General features: G+C 34.4%; 2 protein-coding genes across 8 annotated transcripts in view; one reads left to right on the top strand and one right to left on the bottom strand.

The window, feature by feature from the left end:
* The window catches only part of LOC118205474 (metallo-beta-lactamase domain-containing protein 1), a 175,916-nt gene extending 172,656 nt beyond the window's left edge, over positions 1 to 3,260 (bottom strand). Inside the window, exon 1 of one of the 2 annotated variants that reach the window (XM_085815449.1) lies at positions 3,063 to 3,260. In XM_085815449.1, the coding sequence (XP_085671575.1) occupies positions 3,063 to 3,222 (160 nt within the window). In that variant the 5' untranslated portion in view covers positions 3,223 to 3,260. The remainder of the gene's footprint in view (positions 1 to 3,062) is intronic. The other variant, XM_085815448.1, reaches the window with a different exon arrangement.
* A 200-nt stretch (positions 3,261 to 3,460) lies between these two features.
* LOC146997687 (uncharacterized) overlaps positions 3,461 to 21,316 on the top strand; it is a 96,578-nt gene continuing 78,722 nt past the window's right edge. For 2 of the 6 annotated variants that reach the window (XM_085815451.1, XM_085815450.1), the window contains exons 1-2: positions 3,514 to 3,769; positions 11,236 to 11,283. In XM_085815451.1, coding sequence (XP_085671577.1) covers positions 3,717 to 3,769; positions 11,236 to 11,283 — 101 coding nt within the window. In that variant the 5' untranslated portion in view covers positions 3,514 to 3,716. Of the gene's footprint in view, positions 3,770 to 11,235; positions 11,284 to 21,316 lie in introns of all 6 variants that reach the window. The other 4 variants (XM_085815454.1, XM_085815456.1, XM_085815452.1 and 1 more) reach the window with 4 other exon arrangements.

The raw sequence follows: 21,316 nt of genomic DNA, 5'->3' as shown, positions 1-21,316 counted from the left end.
AAATACCATCAGTTGAGCTTGTGTAAACAGAAAAGACAAAAACGATATCATTACAGATTAAAGTGAAGAGCGACTGTTTTTAGACTATATGGTTGTATAAATTTAAATTACTTTATAGAACATCATAACGTATCATAAATGGAGAATCCCATGATTTTCTCAGTCGAATTATTTGAAGATTCAGGAGTCTATCCAGTGATGTATGTGGATGTCACCTAAAGATGTTTTTTTTTTCCTCCTGATGAAACAGCGGCCGAGCGGTAAAGTCGCTGAACACTGGTAGTTCGGTCCAAGGTTCGAATCCCGCGAACGGGCTGGCTGCAGGGACATTTTCGGGGTTCTCCCCATGTGTAACATGTATATGAACCAGTTTCTTTCAGAAAGTCCTCCACATAGGCATCCCTTCCCTTAGGCAGATAGCCCTAGTGTGCTTTGTCATAATTAAATAAAACAAAACCTCTTGATGAAACCAGTCTTTCCTTTCATCTCATATTTTCAAAATGTTTAACCTCTAAAGACTGATAAAGGCTCTGGCCAAATACTGATGAAATGGATTGAACTGGATTATTAAGTTACGGCAAAGCAGGGCTATCTGCCTAAAAGGAAGGATGCCTTCGTGAAGGTCTTTCTAAGGGAAACCAGCTGGCATACACGTTACACATGAGAAAATCCACGAAAACGCCCATGCAACCAGCCCGTTTACTGGGATTCGGAGTGAACTACCAGTGTTCAGCGACTTTACCGCTCGGCCATTTGTGGGCATTTATGAAATGGAAGGCGATAACTTTATTTAAAATGATTGTCAGAAATACCAAGATATTTCGAAAAGTTGGATGCTTTTTAATATACTTGCAGAATGCCCAAAAAAAAAAGAGCAACAATAAAGTAGAATGCCTGAAGAAAAAGAAAAGAAAAAATAAATTTTTGCGTAAAATTTAGTATTTGTACTTTTTTTTTTAATTTAAAACTTTTTAATCTTGTAGAATGCCTGAAGAAAAAGAAAAGAAGAAATAAATTTTTGTGTCAAATTTAGTATTTGTACTTTTTTTTTTTTAATTTAAAACTTTTTAATCTTATGATATTTGATTCTTGCCATTTCAAAAATAAAATATTTGACTAAAATATGAATAACATTTTAAGAAACCAAATGTAGGATAAAATTGTGTAAAGCAATGGGCACAATGATAAAACTGTTTAAAGCAGTGTATGCAAGTCATCCTAAGTTAAAAATGTCGGTTATAGATCTCTCTTATTTATATATATCTTTTTTGAATGGAACATTGAAAGGCGTGTTAACTGTGCTTTACTATATTTTCTCTTTTAATATACGCAGTTTTCAAACGCATCGTAGTCTGGGTTAAAAAGTATTCTTCCAAAAGAAACGCAATTCAAATAAATAAAATCAAATTCTGGAAAATTTATATTAATAAATATATTTAAAATGCTCCGTTTGAAGGAATAAATAGAAAATTTTTAAATAATTATCTGAAGAGACAATGTAACACTAACAATTAAAATAAAAGTCTAAAAATTTAAAAATTACCTATAGTAACTTTGACTTAAAATATAGTAAAAAGGAAAACTATTCGAAAAAAAAAAATAATAATAATAAATAAACGCTGCACCTTTGACTTAAACTACGCAATTCAAATGAGTAAATAGAAATTTTTAAAAGTTATTCGAAAGCAACCATGCAACTTAAACAATTAAAATGAAATTCGAAAAAGAAAAAAATTGCTAAAAATTAATAACAATTATAATTAAAAATATAATATAAAGAACATTATTTGAAAGAAGGAACGATTGGGTCTTTTTATCCTATGTAAAAATTGAAATGAAAATAGGTTGCCACATATTAAGAAGTTCGCCAAGTGAGCTAATTTTGGCGCAAACTGAATAAATGCGCCAACATAAATTGTTGAATTTCTCCATAAATTTCGCACCAAATTTTACAAAATTTAATAGTTATGCATAATTTGAGTCGTAGAATCGAAAAATGGAAAAAAATTGGTATGTTACTTGAGAAAAAGTCTGATTTTGTGTCAAAATAACTATGTTAGAATAGAGCTATATATATCCTAAGACGCGCTTTCGAGACTTGAAGAACACCATTTGAATTTTGTCAATCGGCCCAGTATAACGGGAGATACAGAACTGTCCCATTTTAATTTTTGGTTTAATCCTATTATCCCGTGCACACGGGATTTGGCTACTTTTGGCAACTTTATGATGAGCAGTAAAAATGGGACATATACGATGAGTAGTTAACGGGTCATTCAAAGAAAATATACAGTTAAACATAGTATATGCTATGTATATAGTATATATACTATGTGTGTATATACATATACTATGTGTGTATAGTATATATATATAGACGTTATTTGGATCATTTTTGGTGTTGGCGATAATTTTCAAAGTTGTGCCAAGGCTGCACCAGCAGTGTACAAAGTCAAGAGAGTGCGCAATGCCTTAGTTTGTACAATTCTGCGATTTTTTTTTAAAGTCAAAACAGGTCGATGTATCCATAGATACCCCGAATTTGTGCAATTCTTTGACTTGTTATTTTGGATTTGTGTAGCCACAAAGCTTAAATAACGAGTCAAAGAATTGCACAAACTAGGTGTCCACATAGCGCCAAAAATCGCCAATTATCGTCAAGGGGCACCTGTAAATATATTTTTACCTTTCCCTTAAAACACATTTGAAAATCATTTGTTACCAATTTGAATGTTTGTCATCAAAGCCTTTTTTTAATTCAGATAATTTGTTCATCATCGAAGATTCCGATCTTCAGATTTACAGCAACAAAAGCAATGGAATACCTATAAATATATTTTAGAGGAATTATTCGGATCGAAATTGGATTTTTTTAAAGCATCAAATCTTCCTATATTCCAGTATGGATCTAGTGTAACTTGCTTAAAATTACATATTACTTACATGCTAAAAATTGTAATGTAATGTAAAATTTTTATAACCGAAAACCTCTTTTATTTATAGGTATGTCTTTATAAAAAGCCGATTCTGTTACAAAATAAAATGACTTTTTAAGAACCAACCTTCAATTAATATAGAACGGTCCCATGCGGTTAATGTATCCACAATAATTATAACACCTTCATCCCTGATTAAAGAGGAAGTGCAATTAGCTTTCATAACTTTTGATTCCGGATCGAATACAGAATAGCCTGCTTTCAGTACATTCACAGTTGGAGACATGTTGAAATGTAAACAAGTTCGTGCGTGGGTGCATCTTAAATTTGAGTATTTATACCCGTTGGATTACTATTTCCTTGATGTTATGCTTTGAATGATATTCATATAAAATTTTTGAAAAGTAAGTATGAAAAAAGGTTTCAAACTATATTGGACACTTTTAGTGATTTCTTAAAGTTGTCACACGCTTTAGCTCTGGTAGTCGTCAAAATGTTACAAATACGACATGCAGTTTTATGTTATGTGAATTAGTTAGTTAATCTTTTCTATATCCTTTGTGAGGAAATTTTTTCCTCTTTGAAGCAAAATAATGCTTCTTCAAGAGGCAAATTTTGTCATCATTTGTCAAAATTGCCAAATGGCATAAAGACTGAGATACGCAAAATTAGCTGAAGGACGAAGTTTGGAAAGGAAGATACTAATGTTTATTTCTTTGCGATTTTTGGTGAAACTTCAGGATTCGCAGTAGTCGTGCGAGAACTGATTGATTCCTCCCTATGGCGAAGAAAAAAAGAAAACGGATCGATTCCTTGAAGTACTTGAATATTTTGTATGTTTATGAAATTGACATGTTATTGCTGTCTTCCTGTCACGTGATAATGTTAAATAATATAAACGTGAATTACTGTTTTGGATGCATTATTGCTGCATGTATATTTTTTGGCCATACGCAGGCTCGGCTTTCATTAAAATTGTAATTATTTAAGGTATTTCATTATTTTAGATGCTTCCGACTTTATTTGGTGACCTTAGGATTACACCAAGATCGCAGTTATGCTATTACCAAGCTTGTGAAGCGCAAATGTAAAAACAAAGGACACAGTCTATAATAATAATAACACTCACATGTTGTTTCCTAAGAATAATTTTAACAATCGTTACGACTAGGCCGTATTTCCGAAATTGTGGTAAAATCCTAGTATATGGTGCGGCCTTGGCGCGATTTTTAAAATTCTCGCCAACACCAAAATGATGCGTTTACGTTTGTCGCCAAATTTTTGGCAACCTCAAAGTAAAGCGTCACCAGAAGTTTGAGTTGGCAAAAAAAGTAAACAAAATGATAATCATAAGGTAATAAATCCTAAGCATACGGTGAGACACAAGAAAAAAAGCAAGCATGTATAAATTGAATATAATTTTTAACAGACTTTATAACAAATAAAAATATAATTTTCAACATGTATCGCAACAAATACAAAACATTCACATATCAAATATAATGAATTAACTACCATGGCTCAGTGTCACATATGTTTTAGGGTCTATATCATAACTCAAATGCCATAGCCCTCAAACTCGGGTGGCGGATATATTGCTTTTATTGCAAATATAAAGTCTTTTATTTTTTCGGATGACGATTTATTATTTTTCAGGTGCTGCCACATATATTCCACCAAATAAGAGTCAAACTCTTCGCTTACCTTTTTCGTCCCCTTCATCCCACGCTTAACAGCATTCCACTTTCCTTCCAAATCCTAGCATACGGTGCGGCCATGGCGCGATTTTTAAAATTCGGCAGCAATCTGGCATCTACTGCCCATTGAATCACAGCAATCTTTCCTTCCAGTTCTAACTTCCAAAAAAATTTCGTGTTTAAATACTCGCAATTCATAGCACTGCACATCATAATCGAAAAGTAACATTATCCAACTGTAGAACAAAATACGTTAGCAAATGGAACTGTAGAACAAAATACGTTAGCAACTTGAACTGTAGAATAAAAGACGGTATCAAACTAAAATCATATTCGGTATCTGACCAAAACCGATTAATTAAAAAATATTAACCAATCAGAAACTTGGCGGAACCACTACTGTTATTTTAAAAAATACAAAAAATAAAAGATAAATAAATTTTACCTGAACATACGTTATCCTTTCTCATTCAGTTCAGCCGAAGACCGAAGATTAACGGAACTTCAAACAATAGTTTGAAATATTCTTCTCTTCCATCTGCACCAATCAAAACTTCTCAACTTAAAATATTTAATGAGCATGTGCGAAAATGCTCCCAAATGCACTATCCTCCAGAGCGTCCAAATCGGCTTGGTTACCACAATTGGCGCGCTTATTAGTCTCTTAACCCCGAATTTCGCCAACTCTCATGTGCACCGTATACTAGGATTAGGCCCAAAAAACAAAGGACACAGTCTATAATAATAATAGCACTCGCATGTTGTTTCCTAAGAATAATTTTAACAATCGTTACGACTAGGCCGTATTTCCGAAATTGTTTTTAACAGTTTGTCAAAAACAGCAATTTTTCCTAAATATTTGCTCCACATAAATTCCGAAAGATATGATTGGTGGTGATGTCGAGCCATGCACTGTTTTTATCATGACACGTGGCTAAAACTCATTCTTTTCACATTTTGGGTGTTAACACCCATTGTTAGAGTGGAGAAAGTGCAGAATCGCCCACTGCTTCACTCGTTTTTAAGAATTGCACATACTTGGTATCCATGTACACATCGACCTATTTTCACTTAAAAATATCAGCCCAGAATTGCACAAAAATGGCATTGCGTACTTCCTTGACTTTATCCATGTACACATCGACTTATTTTCATTTAAAAAGTCAAAGAAAATTGACAAAAATCAAATTCTTCTTACTCTTGTAAAAAGCGCCAAACAAATAAGTGGGCAATTCTGCATTTTACCTGTTAGATCTACAAAATTGTGCTCATGGTTCACAGTGAGGTGCTGGTAACCAGCTTCTTAAAGTTGTTCTGTTTTATATCCCTTCAATCAGTCTGAATAAATTATTTGTGCATATTGCACATGTTGAATGATTTTCTCCATAAATGTACTAACATGCATATTTGAGATTTGAATGACAAAGCACTTGTGATCTTCCTGCATATATTTTCGAAAATCCGTTGTTGTTCTTTCAAATATCTGTCGCTGTTGTTTTTGTGTCTGATGAACAAATTTTCATTGATTTCAACTATTTTATTCGTACTGCCTATCGCTTATTAATCTTTGTATCAAATGTAAGGAACAGCCTTCCTACTTGCAGTTGTTCCAGTCAGTTGCATTATTTTCATTCATGTTAAGCTGTTTGCCACATTATTTGGTGGACTTAATTCCTCTGCTCGAGAATATATAGTAAATCTAATAGCAGTGATGAACGGTATTCTGGAACCACGAAACCAGTTTCTAGCATGGAGGCCGTTCTTTTTGCAATTTTTAACATTGCACCTGCAAATGGTTTCGTCATTAACATAGGATTTTCACATTGTGGCCATTTTTGCATACTCATTTGTCAGGTGAAAGATATCTTTCTTGCAAAAAATGATATGGCATCCACCATTTTATTTGGTAAATTAAAGATTGTTAATCACTTATTCACAAAAAAAAAAAAAAAAAAAAAAAAAAAAAAAAAAAAACCAAGGAATATTTAAAAAAAACAATGCATATTTGAAAACCTAAGCAAAAGTGAAACGCGATGCTAATAATAAGAGCACATGGCAAGCTATCTCAGTTAATTAGAGATTCAATCTTGAGAGCCGCTTTAATATGAAGCACTTTATTTCAATTTTTTAAATCTGTGACATGCAAACATTAAAAATTAATTAAATACCTATTAGGTTCTAGTGTAGAATTGGGTGCTCCTTCAATTAGCAACATTTTTTTTTTTTTTTAAATTTTGGCGATGAAACCTCGCTTCTGGTTACCATGATAATTTTAACTTTGTTTTAGCTTCCTGATGTTATTTAAATGAAAATAGATTGATGTGCACATGGACAAATTTAAGGCAGTGTGTAATGCCTAGTTTGCGCAATTCTAGGATGTTTTTTTAAGAGAAAACAAATCGATGTGTGCATGGACACAGAGTTTGTGCAATCTTATTTTGGTTTTGTGTAGCGGCCATCTTGAAATTGTGCGTTCCTGGCACCGATCTCAGCGTCAAAAAAGAATCGCCAAGGAACAAGGGGCACCCAATTGTAAACTTTTACCAAATATAATTTAATATTCATTCAATGGATTTTCAAGGCATGATTTAAACGTAAACGGGATTTGTTCAATAGAAAAGAAATATTTTAATGTCAATAAATTTGTATAATTATGGAATTGTTAGATGCGAGGGCAAGTAATTAACATTTAGTGTGTGAATAAATTTGATTATGTTTAGCTTATTTGTATAACATGACAGTGACTGTCTTTTTATTTGTGTGTGTGCATGCGCAGATTGTAAGTTTGATAAAAGAGCAGAATATTTTCAGTATATCTACTAGTAAAATGTGAGTAAGATTGTGAAATTATTAAAAGTTACTCATCAGGTGCAAATTGGCAATTTTGATGCCTTTTTTTAGAAAAGATCGCCAAACTGTTGGTATTTATACTAAGTTGGCAATCATTATCAATATATATCAAAAGAAAATACCCTTTAGAAGTATAAATTTTAATTATTAAATAAGGAATATATGATACATTCAACATTATCTATACTGTATTATCTTATACTTTACTTTTATTCTCCTCACGTACACAGCGAAATTTTTTTTTTTTTTTTTTTAAATTTGTATTGCCTGAGTCATTATATGGTTCCAAATGGGCTAGCACAAATTGTGTTAAAATTTCAGCCCAAAATATTGACATCTTGAGGTACCACACCACAAGTGAATATCTGTACTGACTTTTTTAATGGCTTTATGCCTTTTTACATGAATTGCTTTATCCAAAATGCCATTATTAGCATGAGAAATTGCTTTCCATACCAAAATATCAAATTTAATACCGAATGGTTTCTAATCTGACTATTGGTTTTAGCTTGGAGTAAGAAACCATGTGGCTTCCATGATCTTCCAATGACTTTTATTGTTAATTAGTTGGTTGTTAGGTGTGTTTTGTCAATCCTGCTTTTTTTTTTTTTTAATCAGTGATTGTTTATGTTGGACTAAGATGACATCAACTAAAAGTGCATCTTTTTGTAATGTGTTTGGAACTGCTGTGCAACTTAAAGAGACAGTTTTATCCATGAATGCTGATGCAGTGAGGCATTTAGTTTGGGTCAGAAATGAGTTATTGTGAACAGAAAGGGAACAAGAAAGACCTGTCAGTCAAGAACATTACTGAAATTGTTTCCTGTGACATTTTAATAATTTAGAAGAAAAGCTGCATATCTCTCGGGTAAGTCGACAAAAAATAAGAATTGTAATATAAATAATATAAAAAATAAGAATTGTAAGAAGACTATTGTAATTTCTCATAAGAAATTACAATAAAAAATGTGAAAAGAGTAACAAAATCTTGGAAGGGGAATGATAAAATTAAGAAAAATTTCTTCGATGATGTAAACTGTACTTTGTTTATATTTCTGCATGTAAATGTTTGAAGTACGAACAATATAAATATTCTGTGAAGATTTCAAGCATAGAGCAAAATTTCTTAACAGACTAAGGGCATGAAAGAAAAATGGGCATAGGGTCACTCTGCGTTTCTGAAACCTGTAAACCAAAACGTATAAGAAATAGACAACAAAGATGGGAAAATTAGAAATTTAATGCAAGGGTGTATAAAGATAATGCATGTTTGTCTATGACAATTGCAGAATTAGAAGCGAATGCCACCTTAGTGTCTGATTCAGAAGATGTTCTTGAAGATGATGTCAACGATTATGTTAGTAAGAGGCCAAACTTCTGAAAACAGCTGATTCTCAAATGCCTCAATTTCCAAGACAGGCCAAATGCGAATACCTCTGCCAAATTTAGCTGTTGATTGTAATACAGTGAGAATATCAGATAGGTCAGCTGTTGTCATTGCACCCTCTGTACTTCAGGATCTGGGAATTGTATTTAATACTTCAGCTACAGGACAGGAGTAAGCTGCAGAGAGAACAATGTAAAGCCCAGTTTTAGTCAACCGCTGCTCAAATAATTCAGGCTTTGTATTGGATCTACTTTGATGGGAAAGACAAAACTATAGCAAAGAACATCTATGTTAAGAAGGAAAGGCTCCATAGATGTAATGTAAACCAGTTTGCTATTACGCCGCTGGAAAGAGGAGGGAAAATTCGCCAAGGGACTTGGCGATGGAACCTGGCGCCGAGAATTTCCCCCTCTATGGCAAAACGTTTCTTCTTTGACGTTTCGTAGTAATTTAGACTCCGGTTTTCGCACTTTTTTTTTTTTTTTGCTCAAAATAACTTAATTCATAAATTAATTTACTTGCATGAAAAAATATTTTCTTTTCCTTTAAAAGTTTAAAGAGATTTAAAATAATGTTTGTTTTATGGACTTTTGATAAACGTGACCTTCGAACTTCGATGCCGGCTTCAAATTTTAGCACTTTGGCGACAGATATTTCATGCATGCGCTGCTGCTTCCCTCTATGTTGGGAAAGGAGCCACTCCTGCTGCAGAGTTTTCCTTCTTAATTATAGATATTCTTTGACTATAGTGTATGAGAGGAAGGGAAATTCTTTCTACAAAAATACGGTTAAGGAAGTGCATATCCATAGATGTTCTCTTGTCTGAATTTGGTTCTGTATGGGATATGTAACTTCGGATGCTGGGTCTAGTGCAGATATTATGCAAAGCATCACCAAACATTGTTGCATGGAACTTTTCAAACTGGTTGCTGTTGGATGTGATGGAATTAGTGTCAACACAGGTAAGAAAAATGATGTAATAGAGATCTTGAGATCTCTGTTGACCATAAACTGCTTTGGTTTGTATGCTTGATGTACACCAATGAACTGTTTCTTCATCATCTTTTCCAGAAGATTGATAGAAATACATATAGGCCATAATAGAAATACATATGGGCCATAATAGTTTTCTGGAGCTATAGGAAAATCCCTGAAACTCTTCCCACAACAGGTTATGCCCCTATTCCAGTTGATCTATCTGAAATTGGCAAAAAAGACCTCAGTGCTGACCAAACATACCTCCTTTGATATTTCTAAAAATCATGGTAAGTGAATATTTGCTTTTGGTAGTGCTTAAATGTATAACATGTTTTTCCGTTTTTAAGTTATTTTATAGTTTGGTTTAAAATGTATTTTATTGAGAGTATGCATTTTTTGTTTGCCTGTATTGTAGAATTTGGTGCTCCTTTGACTTTTTAAGTGAAAATATATCGATGTGTACATGGACAAAGTAAAGGGTTTGTGCAATGCAAGTTTGTGCAATTCTGGGATTTTTTTTTTTTAAGTGAAAATAGGTCGATGTGTACATGGATAAAGTTAAAAGAGTGCACAATGCCATTTTTGTGCAATTCGGGGATTTTTTTTCGGGGATACCAAGTTTGTGCAATTGTTTGTCTTGTTATTTTGGCTTTGTGTCGCCGCTTCGCAAGCCAAAATAACGAGTCGAAGAATTGCACAAAATCGGTATCCGTGTACCGCCAAAAATCGCCAAGTTTCGCCAAGGGGTACCCTAAACTATACTTTTACCAAGAATGTTTTAGTGAAACAGTCAACTAATATAGCTTCAGATCAATATTTTCTCACTTCTCTTATTTAAATCACAAAAATTTACAGCTTGTATGGAAGAATTTAATGTATGTAAGCAGGTTATCGGATATACATTGTAGTCATAATGCATGGAGGAATTTTTTAAATTATCTTTGACTGTATTGTGAATCAGGAAAATGATATGAAAAATATAGTATAAGAAAATAATTGTTTAATTGAATGGTTATAGCCAACTTTTATTTATAAAAAAGCAGAATATTTTCACCTAAGATCATTTTTTTTCCAAAATAGATATAGACATTTAAAAATTTGATATTTCTGAATCCACTATGTAACAAAATTGGTTGCCTCTTTTGATTATTATTATTATCAGATTAATAAAAATGTTCAAAAGTTAAATCTTACAGGGAGCAATAGCGTCGGTCGGTGGCTAATTTTAACTTACATAACAAAATGCTGTACCTCTTTAATGTCCTTTTGTTGTAGATGCTAAAATTAAATTCCACAATATTTGTTCTCTTTCTTTTTGTGACTAATATATTGAAAACAGTGTGTTATTATGAATTTCACTACTTAGATTTTTTTCTTCTTTTTTTAGTTGCCTCAGTAATAAGAAAGCTGTACAAGAAATTGTAATAGAATTTATGTAAGTTTTCTTCAGACAAATTTTATTTCCTTTTTTTTTTTAAACTTGTATATCGAGTGCTTTAACAAACACTTATTCAGTTTAATTAATATGAATAATAAAAGGATTATTATTTGAAATAGCTGAAGTCTGTTACCAGTACAAGCCTAATTTCATAAGGCTGTGTTTCATAAAATCATTGATTTTATATTCTGAGTGCATGTGGTTCTAGCACATAGTTCTAAAATTTTTTGGCAACTTTGATAATTCAGCAAATTATCACTTAGTATCATTAAATTTTCTAATTCTACTCAAGCTGTAAAGAGGGTAGAAATGAAAAAATATATAATATTTTATGTACTGTTAATTTGCTGTAATAAATAAATACATACAAGATGGTGATAAAAAATATATGGTGAATGTTGTTGCCGAGTTTTATTTGATAGAAGAGCAGGGTGTTTCAATACATGCGGAAAAGTGATAAGCTGAACCTTAGTTACAATGTATGACAAGTTTCAGTTTGCAGTGCAGTCAGTAAATTGTCAGCTTCATTTGAGAAAAAAATTGTTTAAAGTGTGTTTGTTGTAAATTTTTAAATCTCAAAAAATGCATTAACATGAAATTTTGTTCAAGCTGCAAAAGGTACTGAAGAAAAACAAAAATATCAAAATTATGAGGGTCAGTCAAAAAGTTAGTTTCAATGCTTAAGAAAACAAAACAGAATAGAAATTTTAAAATGACTTTATCTGTATCTTAAAGTTCCATTCAAAATCTACTTTTCAACATAATTACCTCCATTATTTAAGCATTTATCGAGACATGGTACAAGTTTGTTGATATCTCCTGCAAAGAAATCCCGTCAAATGCCCAATAACCATTCTCGGGTTGCAGCTTTCACCTCATTATCCGAGTGGTATTGTCGCTTTTAAGGTTTTGCTTGTACGACACGGTGCAAAATCTGAGCTATAAGGATAGTGATCTCACACTTCCATTCTAAACTTTTTCAGAAGGTCGCATGTTTGTTTTGCTGCATGCACGGTCTTTCATTGTCACGCAGGAGCACAATGCATTTCGACAGTTTATCTGACCATCGATTTTTAAGTGATTGTCGCAGTCGTTTGACAATAAGAAGATGCATTAATTATGGCACCCTTCGGCATGAACTGTCAGGGTCCGTATGGTCCTTTTAAAAGTCCTTAGATTTTTTGGAATCGATTTTTGGTCCTGAAAAGTCCTTAATTTTTGCCAAAATCAGCAGAAGGTCCTTAAATTTAATAATCTGAAATTTCTATCTGTTTTTAAGACTGAAACATCTTGAAACTCATTTTTTCTAATAAAGAGCTCTTAAACAATTTTTCGCTTTTGGGGGTGTAAATTCTTTTATTAAATGGTTCTAAATTTGGCGACTTATCAACATTTTGGCGATTTTAAGATCAGTTTCTATAGAAAATTTTTAATTCCGATATCTGAGAATTTTTCGACGATTTTTTTTGAAACATTGTAACATTGATAAATTTCATTAAAATAATGGTAATATATTGAAATTATATTTAGAAAACAACATTAAAATAAGAAATTATTTTTCGCTGTCATATTATAAAGTTTCATTTTGGCCACTTATTATACAATATTTTGAATCTGTAAAATAAACAAGGTATAATGCTATAAAGCGTGATTTACAGCAAACATTAGCAAAAGCAAAATTAGCTATGCAATTAATTAAAAATGTCTTCTTTTTAATTTTTTCATAGTAAGCGTTTTTTTCGTGTACTCAGAATATTCAAAATTCTCAGAATATGCATCAGTTTTCTATATAAAATTAATTTTACAGCTTTTCCCTCCTTCCCCCCCCCAAGATATTTCTGGCTTTTTTCTGTTACAGAATTGGTAGGGATAATGTTTCTTTAGTATTTTAGACATTGCAGCTTGGAAAGTTTAGAAGGATTTGAAGGCAAAATTTATAGACCCACGATTCTAGAAGATTCGAGAAATATGTGACAAAATAAAAAATGTCTCCATGGTATCAACACGTAATGAATGTATTTAACAGAAAGTTAGCGATGAATTTCTTACTTTTTGGAGAACGTCTGGAAGAACTATGAAAATATAATATTTGAATGTTTTACTCCTGATTTTTCTTAACATGTTTATCTTTCTTTTATTTTCTCTACTTTTCACTTGGCACAAACATGGAAAACATCAAAAATGCTTCTAATCTTATCACATGGGTGGGCATTATAGAAAGGGATTTTTTTATTAATAAAGAAATTGAAAAACTTACAATTTAAAAGATTCATCTAATATGTCTTAATGCATCATACACAGAGCTGGCACTAGGCATTTTCCCACCTGCAATCTCTGTGGATCCTAAATTCTGCTGCCTAGTGCCTTTCTAAATTCTTTTTCCAGTGCCTGCTCTAAATTATAAAAGTTTTGCAATTCTAAATTTTGCTGTTCGGTGTGTCACTAAATTCTGAGACACCAGCTCTGTAACCGGCCTTTACCATATATATATTTCATATTTCTTCAGAATGTTCATATTACTAAAGAAATAAAATTAGCCACTTTTTTTATACATTCTAAATGCATTTAATGTTTTTTAGAATAACACAAATCCTTAATTAAATCCTAAAATGAAAAGGAAACATGTTGTAGAAAGAAACTGAATACATAAAGAAAATTATTCTTCAAAAATATGTGCAGTTATTATTATGTAAATTACCCAAATGTTTATGATTTCAGCCTTTACTATAATGTCCCCTTTCTATTTCTTCATATGAGTTACTGAGCCAGATTAAATTAAAATTAAATTGTATAATCTTTAACCACTAGTCCACATTTTTAGTTTGAATTTGACTGTTCTTGTTTAATTACGTCACCTTGAGATATAGTTGATTTTGTTAGCATTAGAACATGCCTTTATGTTCTAAGTTCTTTTAAAAAAGAGGCTTATTTAAGCCTTTGTCTGATATTGTAGTTACTTTCAGACATAGTGATAATTTGCTTCATGTCTGTCGGGGGTTTTGGACTATTTAACTTTTACCAGATCAAGTAAACCCTCATAGGTACATTGTGGAGAGGTTGACAAGTTAGGAGATAAAGCACGCAGAAACTAGCGAGAGAATTGGTTTGCATATTGAGATAAATCTCTAATTGTTAGAAAAGATTCTTAAAGAGAAGGAAATCGATATAAACTAGCCAAAATGTTTGGGAAGGCTTCAAATTAAAATGACGAGTAAATATTTTGTTGAGTTTTCTTGTTACAAAACATAATTGTTTTAGAATTGTGCCTTTTAATGTGTAATTATCCTAATATAATTTAAGAATCAATAAAATGATGAATAAATATTTTGTTGAGTTTTCTTATTACAAAACATAATTGTTTTGTAGCATTTAATGTGTAATTGTCCTAATATCGGTTAAGAATCAATGTCATAAATTACATGTATTTTAAACTGTGAAATTTGATTGCATTTTGATTTTAATAGGGCTTTTTTAACAAATATTGTTAAAAAATAAAATTTAGTAGTAGCCATGTAAATCCATAATGACTAGGTTATCTAATAACCTAATTTAATTATTTATAACTAATTGCGTACCCTTAAAAATTATCTCTGCATACTAAAGCAAGTTATTTATTGGCTTTCATTAATCCTCACCATGGTCACAAGATAAAACACAAAAAATTCAAGTAAAACTTTGTCTTTGCATCTAGTGAGACTTAAAATAATACAAAACAATTTATCACCTCTAGTGCTTTAGTGGCGTATTGAAATCTTGAAATATATTAACTGGGTTACAACCCCTGGAACTCTACAGGAAGCTACGACACTAACTGCATCAAACAGAGCCTAGCTAACTTTCAACACTTGCCAACCGTACCTACATCAGGCCTTTCAGGTTTTGTTCTAATCAGCAGGTCTCTATCTAGACAAGCAGCAGTGGTGACAACATTCAGTCTTTTGTTACGAATCGTGCTGATTATGATCTTACTTCTCATTTTAACCTATGACGCTCGACATAAAATCTACAAACTACAAGAATCACACAGCATCCCATTTGCATCTGCTCCAACAGCCAATCATCTCTCCATGTCATCCTGAATCACCACCACTCATCACCAGTAATTACAGGCATACAGAGTCAACTTTACCACAGCAGATATAGCAGAATTCAACTAACCGCAGTTAAGGCGCACGAGGGCAACGAGGCTGCAGATGTCCTGGCAAAGGAAGCTGCCAACGCACCGGACGCCCATTGAGAGAACATCCCAGTTCCGCCTTCTGATCTAAAACCAATATTGCATCAAGCAGTCGTCAGAGAATGGCAATATGAATGGAACATAAGTGAAACAGGTCGCCGTACCTATATCTTTCTTCCAAAAGTGTCGACGGGGTCAAAGTGTCATTGTAACCCCATAACTCGCAAGATATATCACTGGACATGGCTCTTTCCCTTTATATTACTTCAGACACCATATCTTCAACACAGACACCTGCGTCTGCGGCCGAGAAAGAGCACCCGATCATTACATCTTCCACTGCCCACTGACAACCTTAACTCATATTAAGCATCCCACAACAATAACTGAGGCTTTCCAGCGCTACATTATCAGCACTAAGCCAACAAAAACACAAATCTGCAAAACCATCAATGCATTAGCCTCCATGGGCCAAGATGTGTGCCAGCCACATTAAACACTTGCCAGCTTCCAAGTAACAAGAACACAATCTACATGAGCGTGAGTATCGACTTCAAATATTTTACGTTCCATGAAATTGTGACAGGATGCAATGCCTGCACTCCATTAATGCGCAAAGTGTGAAAATGCAGAGCGTGTATATGTTCATCCTCCTGTACTACAACTGCAGCCAGCTGCATCCTCCTGTGCACGTTCGTAAACAGAGACCTGAAGCAACTGTAAACTATGTGCAAATTATGAACAACACATGCAAACAGCGAATTATTTGCAACTACACACATGTGCAAACTATTTAGCTGTATGAACTACACAACCATGGACAACCTTATGTGCAAACGCTTGTGTAATCTATGCCCTACGAACTCCTAGCACAGAACTCAACATACTGTGCACCGCATGCCACCTGTGGTCATTATTCTAGCAACTTAGCTCAACACATGCCTTAATTATATTTCTTTGCATGTTTTAATTCTTGCTCTTGCTGCCCCCCCTTTTTTTTTAAATTCTGCAACATTTTTGTTTTCTTGCCATATCTGTTCAGTCAAAGTCTCTCCAAATCTGTAAAACAAAACATGAGCGCCCTTGTTTGGCCACGTACAGTCTTTTTCATGTCTCAATAAACTCCCGAAGTAGCCTCTTGGGGCTCCAGGGAGTTGTTGCCGCTAAAGGAGGGCATGGGATAAAGCCTGTTTACCTATGTTAGACATCAGGCGTGCCTGTCCTCCGAAACCTGTAACCTATTAGAGCGAGCTATTATCTTTCATTAATAGTCACTGTAGTCACAAGATAAAACATAAAAATGTAAAAATTCAAGTAAATCTTATTCTTTTCATCTAGTGAGACTTAAAATAATACAAAAAAACTTATCACCTGTGGTGCTTTAATGGCTGATTGGAACCTTAAAGTATATTAACTAGGTTACAACCCCTGGAACTCTACAGGAAGCTACGACACTAACTGGTTTAACTTCAGGTTTCAGGTTCAAGCAGCAGTGGTGTCAACATTCAGTCTTTTGTTTACGAATCATGCTGATTATGATCTTACTTCTCATTTTAACCTATGCCGCTTGACATAAAATCTACCTGCTATTTACTAAACCTCTAGACTGACCAAGTATGTGACAAAATGAGACATAAAAAAAATCAACATAAAGCTAGTAAAATGTAAATGTCACTTATCTTCTTTCAAATATGTTCAACTATTATAAGTGTAAAATATTTAATGCTACTTGATAAATTGCATAAAGTTTATTTTATTATCTAACTTATTAATAATTATGTTAATTAATTCATGTTTAGTAATAATGCATACTACTTGCGGATCTATTTTATTTTTAGGATGGTATTACAAAAGTGAATTTCAGGCATAGATAATATTTTTAATTGAATTTATTCAGTTCTCATTTGCTCATAGGTCCTTAATTTTTTTCATTAATAGTCGTCCTTAAAAGTACTTAATTTCTATGTGCAGAAATGTGTACGAACCCTGACTGTGTATGCATCAAACCTTCTGTGTCAAAAAAAAAAAAAAAAAAAAAAAAAAAAAACAGCAGCGTCTGCATCACCTTTCCTGAAGATGGAACAGTTAAACGCTTTTTTTCAGTTCGGGGAAGTGGAATGTTTCCACTCGAGGGAGCTGTGTTTTGTCTCAGGTGAGAAGTGGTGAATCTCTGGTCACTGTTTAATCTGAAAATGCATTTCCTTCCTTTTGGTAATGTTGCAGAAATTTCAGCATATATTTTTTATCTTTCTTTGTCAGTAGACAAGGCATTCATTGAGCACAAACTTTATGAAATTGAATCTGATTGGTAATAATTTCTGCACACTTCCATGAGAAATATCTAGTTCATTATAGATTTCATCTATTGTTATTTATCTGTTTGCAAGACTGCATTTATTCATGTGAGCAGCAATTTCAGATTAATGTCAATTTCAGTTAATGGTCATTCCTTATGATCAGTGTCATCAATATCTGTACATCTGTTCTCAAACATGTCACACTACTTTGCGATAGCTTGACGTGACTTTGCATTTTTACCATAAACTTCATGTAACTGCCAATAAATTCTACAGCAGTTGCAACTTTTCGGCCACAAAAAATGAATCACTGCATGCATTTTCAGTTTGGATACCACTTGCAGCTGTCGAGACATGTTTATGACTGATTATCAGACAAACTAAAATTGCCCCGTGAAAGCTACTACATCACATGATACAACTAAATGCCTGAAGTGTTGCCAGACAGTTTCATCAAAATAGCCTTTGATGGAAGATTTTTACAAAAGGGTGCAACTAACTCTGGCTGATCTACGTAGTTTATGGTAAAGCTACAAGGACCATGAAGACAATTTACAAGTGACTTGAACAATTTTGTATTAGTTGTGAATTAGTTAAAGATAAGACAAGATCATATCTATTGGGAGACAAGATGCCTCCCAATAGAAAAAATTGGTACTTTCATATTAACACAACCAACCTGGCATAACTTGGCAATTTTTTGCATAGGAAAAGGCAGATCTTCTTATTGGGTGCAAGTTGGTGGTCTCTGTCCTCTTTTTTGAGAAAGATTCCAGCCAGAAAAGTGTAAATTTGAACTTTTTTTTCTGTGTGTTATTTTTATATGTTTGTTTCGGACATACAGGGTTTTATAAATGAGTGGGGCAGATTTAGAAATTAATAATAAATCTGTATTATCCTACCTGTGGTAAAAACCGACACTAAGTATTGGCAACTGTCCAAGTTTTTCATGTGCTACCTGTTTGCTTGTCATGCTTATTGTGCAGCCGCAGCATCAGTTTCCAAGATGGCTTCACAACAGGAAAAGGCTTTTTGTGTGCTCCATTTTGAAGTGTTCAAATCTGTAGTTACAGTGCAGCGTGAGTTTTGTGCACGGTTTAAAAAAGACCCACCACACAAGAATAACACAAGTAGGTGGTACAAACAGTTCATGAACACTTTCTTTCTTTCCACCGACAGAGAGGCAGCCGGTCCACTGGGTAGTTAGCATATCGGCCAGGTAGCCTCGCTGATGGAAATAACTTGAAAAAAATAACACACTTATAAATACATATTGTGCTCAAGACGACTGCTGGCAGTGCAACCAAATGCTGGACGAAGACGGTAGTGCATGATGGAAGAAGGGTGCATTGCAGAAGAACAATTTCAGTTACATATTTGCAAAGTTATGGATAGGTGGTTACAAATACTAAAAGTAATAAGAAGTAAAATACTAGAAAGTGAAATAATACATAAAATAAAAAAAAAGGCAAAACAGTGGAAACAATACATAAAATAAGGCAAAATACATAGTTCAAGGTTCATAATTCAAGGTTTACAGTTCAAGGAGATAAATATATACAGGGAATAAGAAAAGCCGAATAAGCTAACTTAAGATAAAATTAGTTCACTACAGGTACAGAGCATACAGGGGCTGTGCTGGTGACGAGGATGGTGGCTGAGAATTACTCCAGCCTGTCTGAGATTTTGCGTGCAATGTTTATGCAATCGCATATGCGTTTCAGTGCATCGCGATTTTTTAAAGTAGCTTCGGCCCATGCATGGATGTGGTTTGCTACTGGTTGCCTAAGATGATATTTGGCGGTCTCTCTGCATGCAAACAGATATTGGTCCAGATCTCCTACCATCCCGCATGAGCAATGCTCGTTTTCGTGTCGTCTGAAGCAATGCAGGTAAGCCATGAAGGGACCATGTCCTGTTAGATACTGAGTGAAGTGAGACGAGCCAGATTTTAGAAGCCGGCAGACTTTTGGAAAAAATCTGTAAACTCCTCTACCGGTGGTCTCTGTCTCCCACAGATGTTGCCAACGTTTGAATAATTCTCTCTCGAGCTCAGCTTTTAAGAACGAACCCGGGAGAGGCACGTCAAGTGTGCGAACATGGGGGTCAGTTGCTGCTCTTTTGGCTATTGCATCTGCAATTTCATTACCCAGTATTCCAGTGTGGGCAAGTACCCACTGGAGTTCAGGCCTATAGTATTTAGGTGTTCTTAATAAGAGTTTTTGTATGGCCCTGACGAGTGGATTTTTACTACATGTGCCTTGGATTGCCTGGAGGCTAGAGGCTGAGTCAGAATATGTACTGGAATAATTTTCCAGTGCGTAGACAAGTGCAGCTTTTAATGCAATCAGTTCAGCCTGAAAAACTGAGTTGTGGTGCTTAAGCTTTCTTTCCCAGGTCTTTAAGATCTGGTTCCCAAGTAGAACACAGAATCCGCTATCGGTGCCACATTCTCCTTTGGAACCATCGGTGTAGATTGCAGTGGCGTTGAACCACGTTGGTGACCTGCAGTTAATCGAGATGTTGAATTCGGCCGGGTGGCAAGGTGGCTCGGGAATGCTTTGCTCATAGTCAGTATAAACATAAGTCCTGTCCCATAAACTTATTGTCTCTTTGAGTCGGAGCACTCGCACTATTGCACTATCGCGCTGAGTAAGAGATGCAGAGGTGGTAGTCCTGAAATCACGTTTAGAGCATTAGTGGGCGAGGTTTTATATCCTCGGGTAATGCTTAGGAATGGTCTTTGTGCTGAGCGTAGCAGATTCTCCATTTTAGTAGTGATCATTATGCCCCACATGGAGGCCCCATACAGTGCAATACGTTCAGCAACTACAGAGTACCACGTCTTAAGCATCCTCGAAGAAACTTCCCATGTTGGTGCTGCTGTTCTGAGCATGGAATGAAATATCCTGTGAAGTCGTGCCTTGACCTCCTTTAAATGTGGCATCCAAGTGAATGTGTCGTCAATTATAACTCCAAGGTACCTCAAGTTTCTGACTATTTTAATATTTTTCCCATGAAGGTTGATGCACGGGGTTCTTCGATGCCGCTTACCTGGGCAAATAAGCATACCTTTTGTTTTTGAGTTGGCAGTAATTAACTTATGGTCATTGGCCCATTTGGCCATCTTGTCCATTGCTTGTTGCGCCCTAGTCTCATATGCGTTGCGGCTGTGCCCTTTGGTTACCAGCAAAAAGGCATCGCCATAAGCCAGTATTTCCGTGTGAGCATCTGTGTTAAAGAGAGTCAGCGCTGTGTCCGCTACAAGATTCCAGAGCAGTGGACCCAGACAGGATCCTTGAGGACAGCCTCTATTGATGGAACGTGAGTGCACTCCTGCGTCCGTAGCGGCTTGTAAGTGGCGATCACTTAGGTAGCTGTAAATAAGGTCAAAGAGAATCTTAGGGCAACCCATGTTCTGTAATCTCTTCAGTACATCGGGCCACCACCATGACTCGAAAGCACCCTGTATGTCCACAGAGATAATGAGACTATGTTGGTTATTTCTTCTGTTATTTGCTATTAATTTTTGTAGGTGCTGCAGCGCGTGATCCAC

This window comes from Stegodyphus dumicola, chromosome 4 (assembly GCF_044657685.1).
Source record: "Stegodyphus dumicola isolate Sdum_Otavi_A_Nest chromosome 4, ASM4465768v1".
Classification (NCBI taxonomy): Eukaryota; Metazoa; Arthropoda; class Arachnida; order Araneae; family Eresidae; genus Stegodyphus; species Stegodyphus dumicola.
Note: the sequence above shows the minus strand (reverse complement) of the source record. Positions and strands in the feature narration are given on the sequence as shown.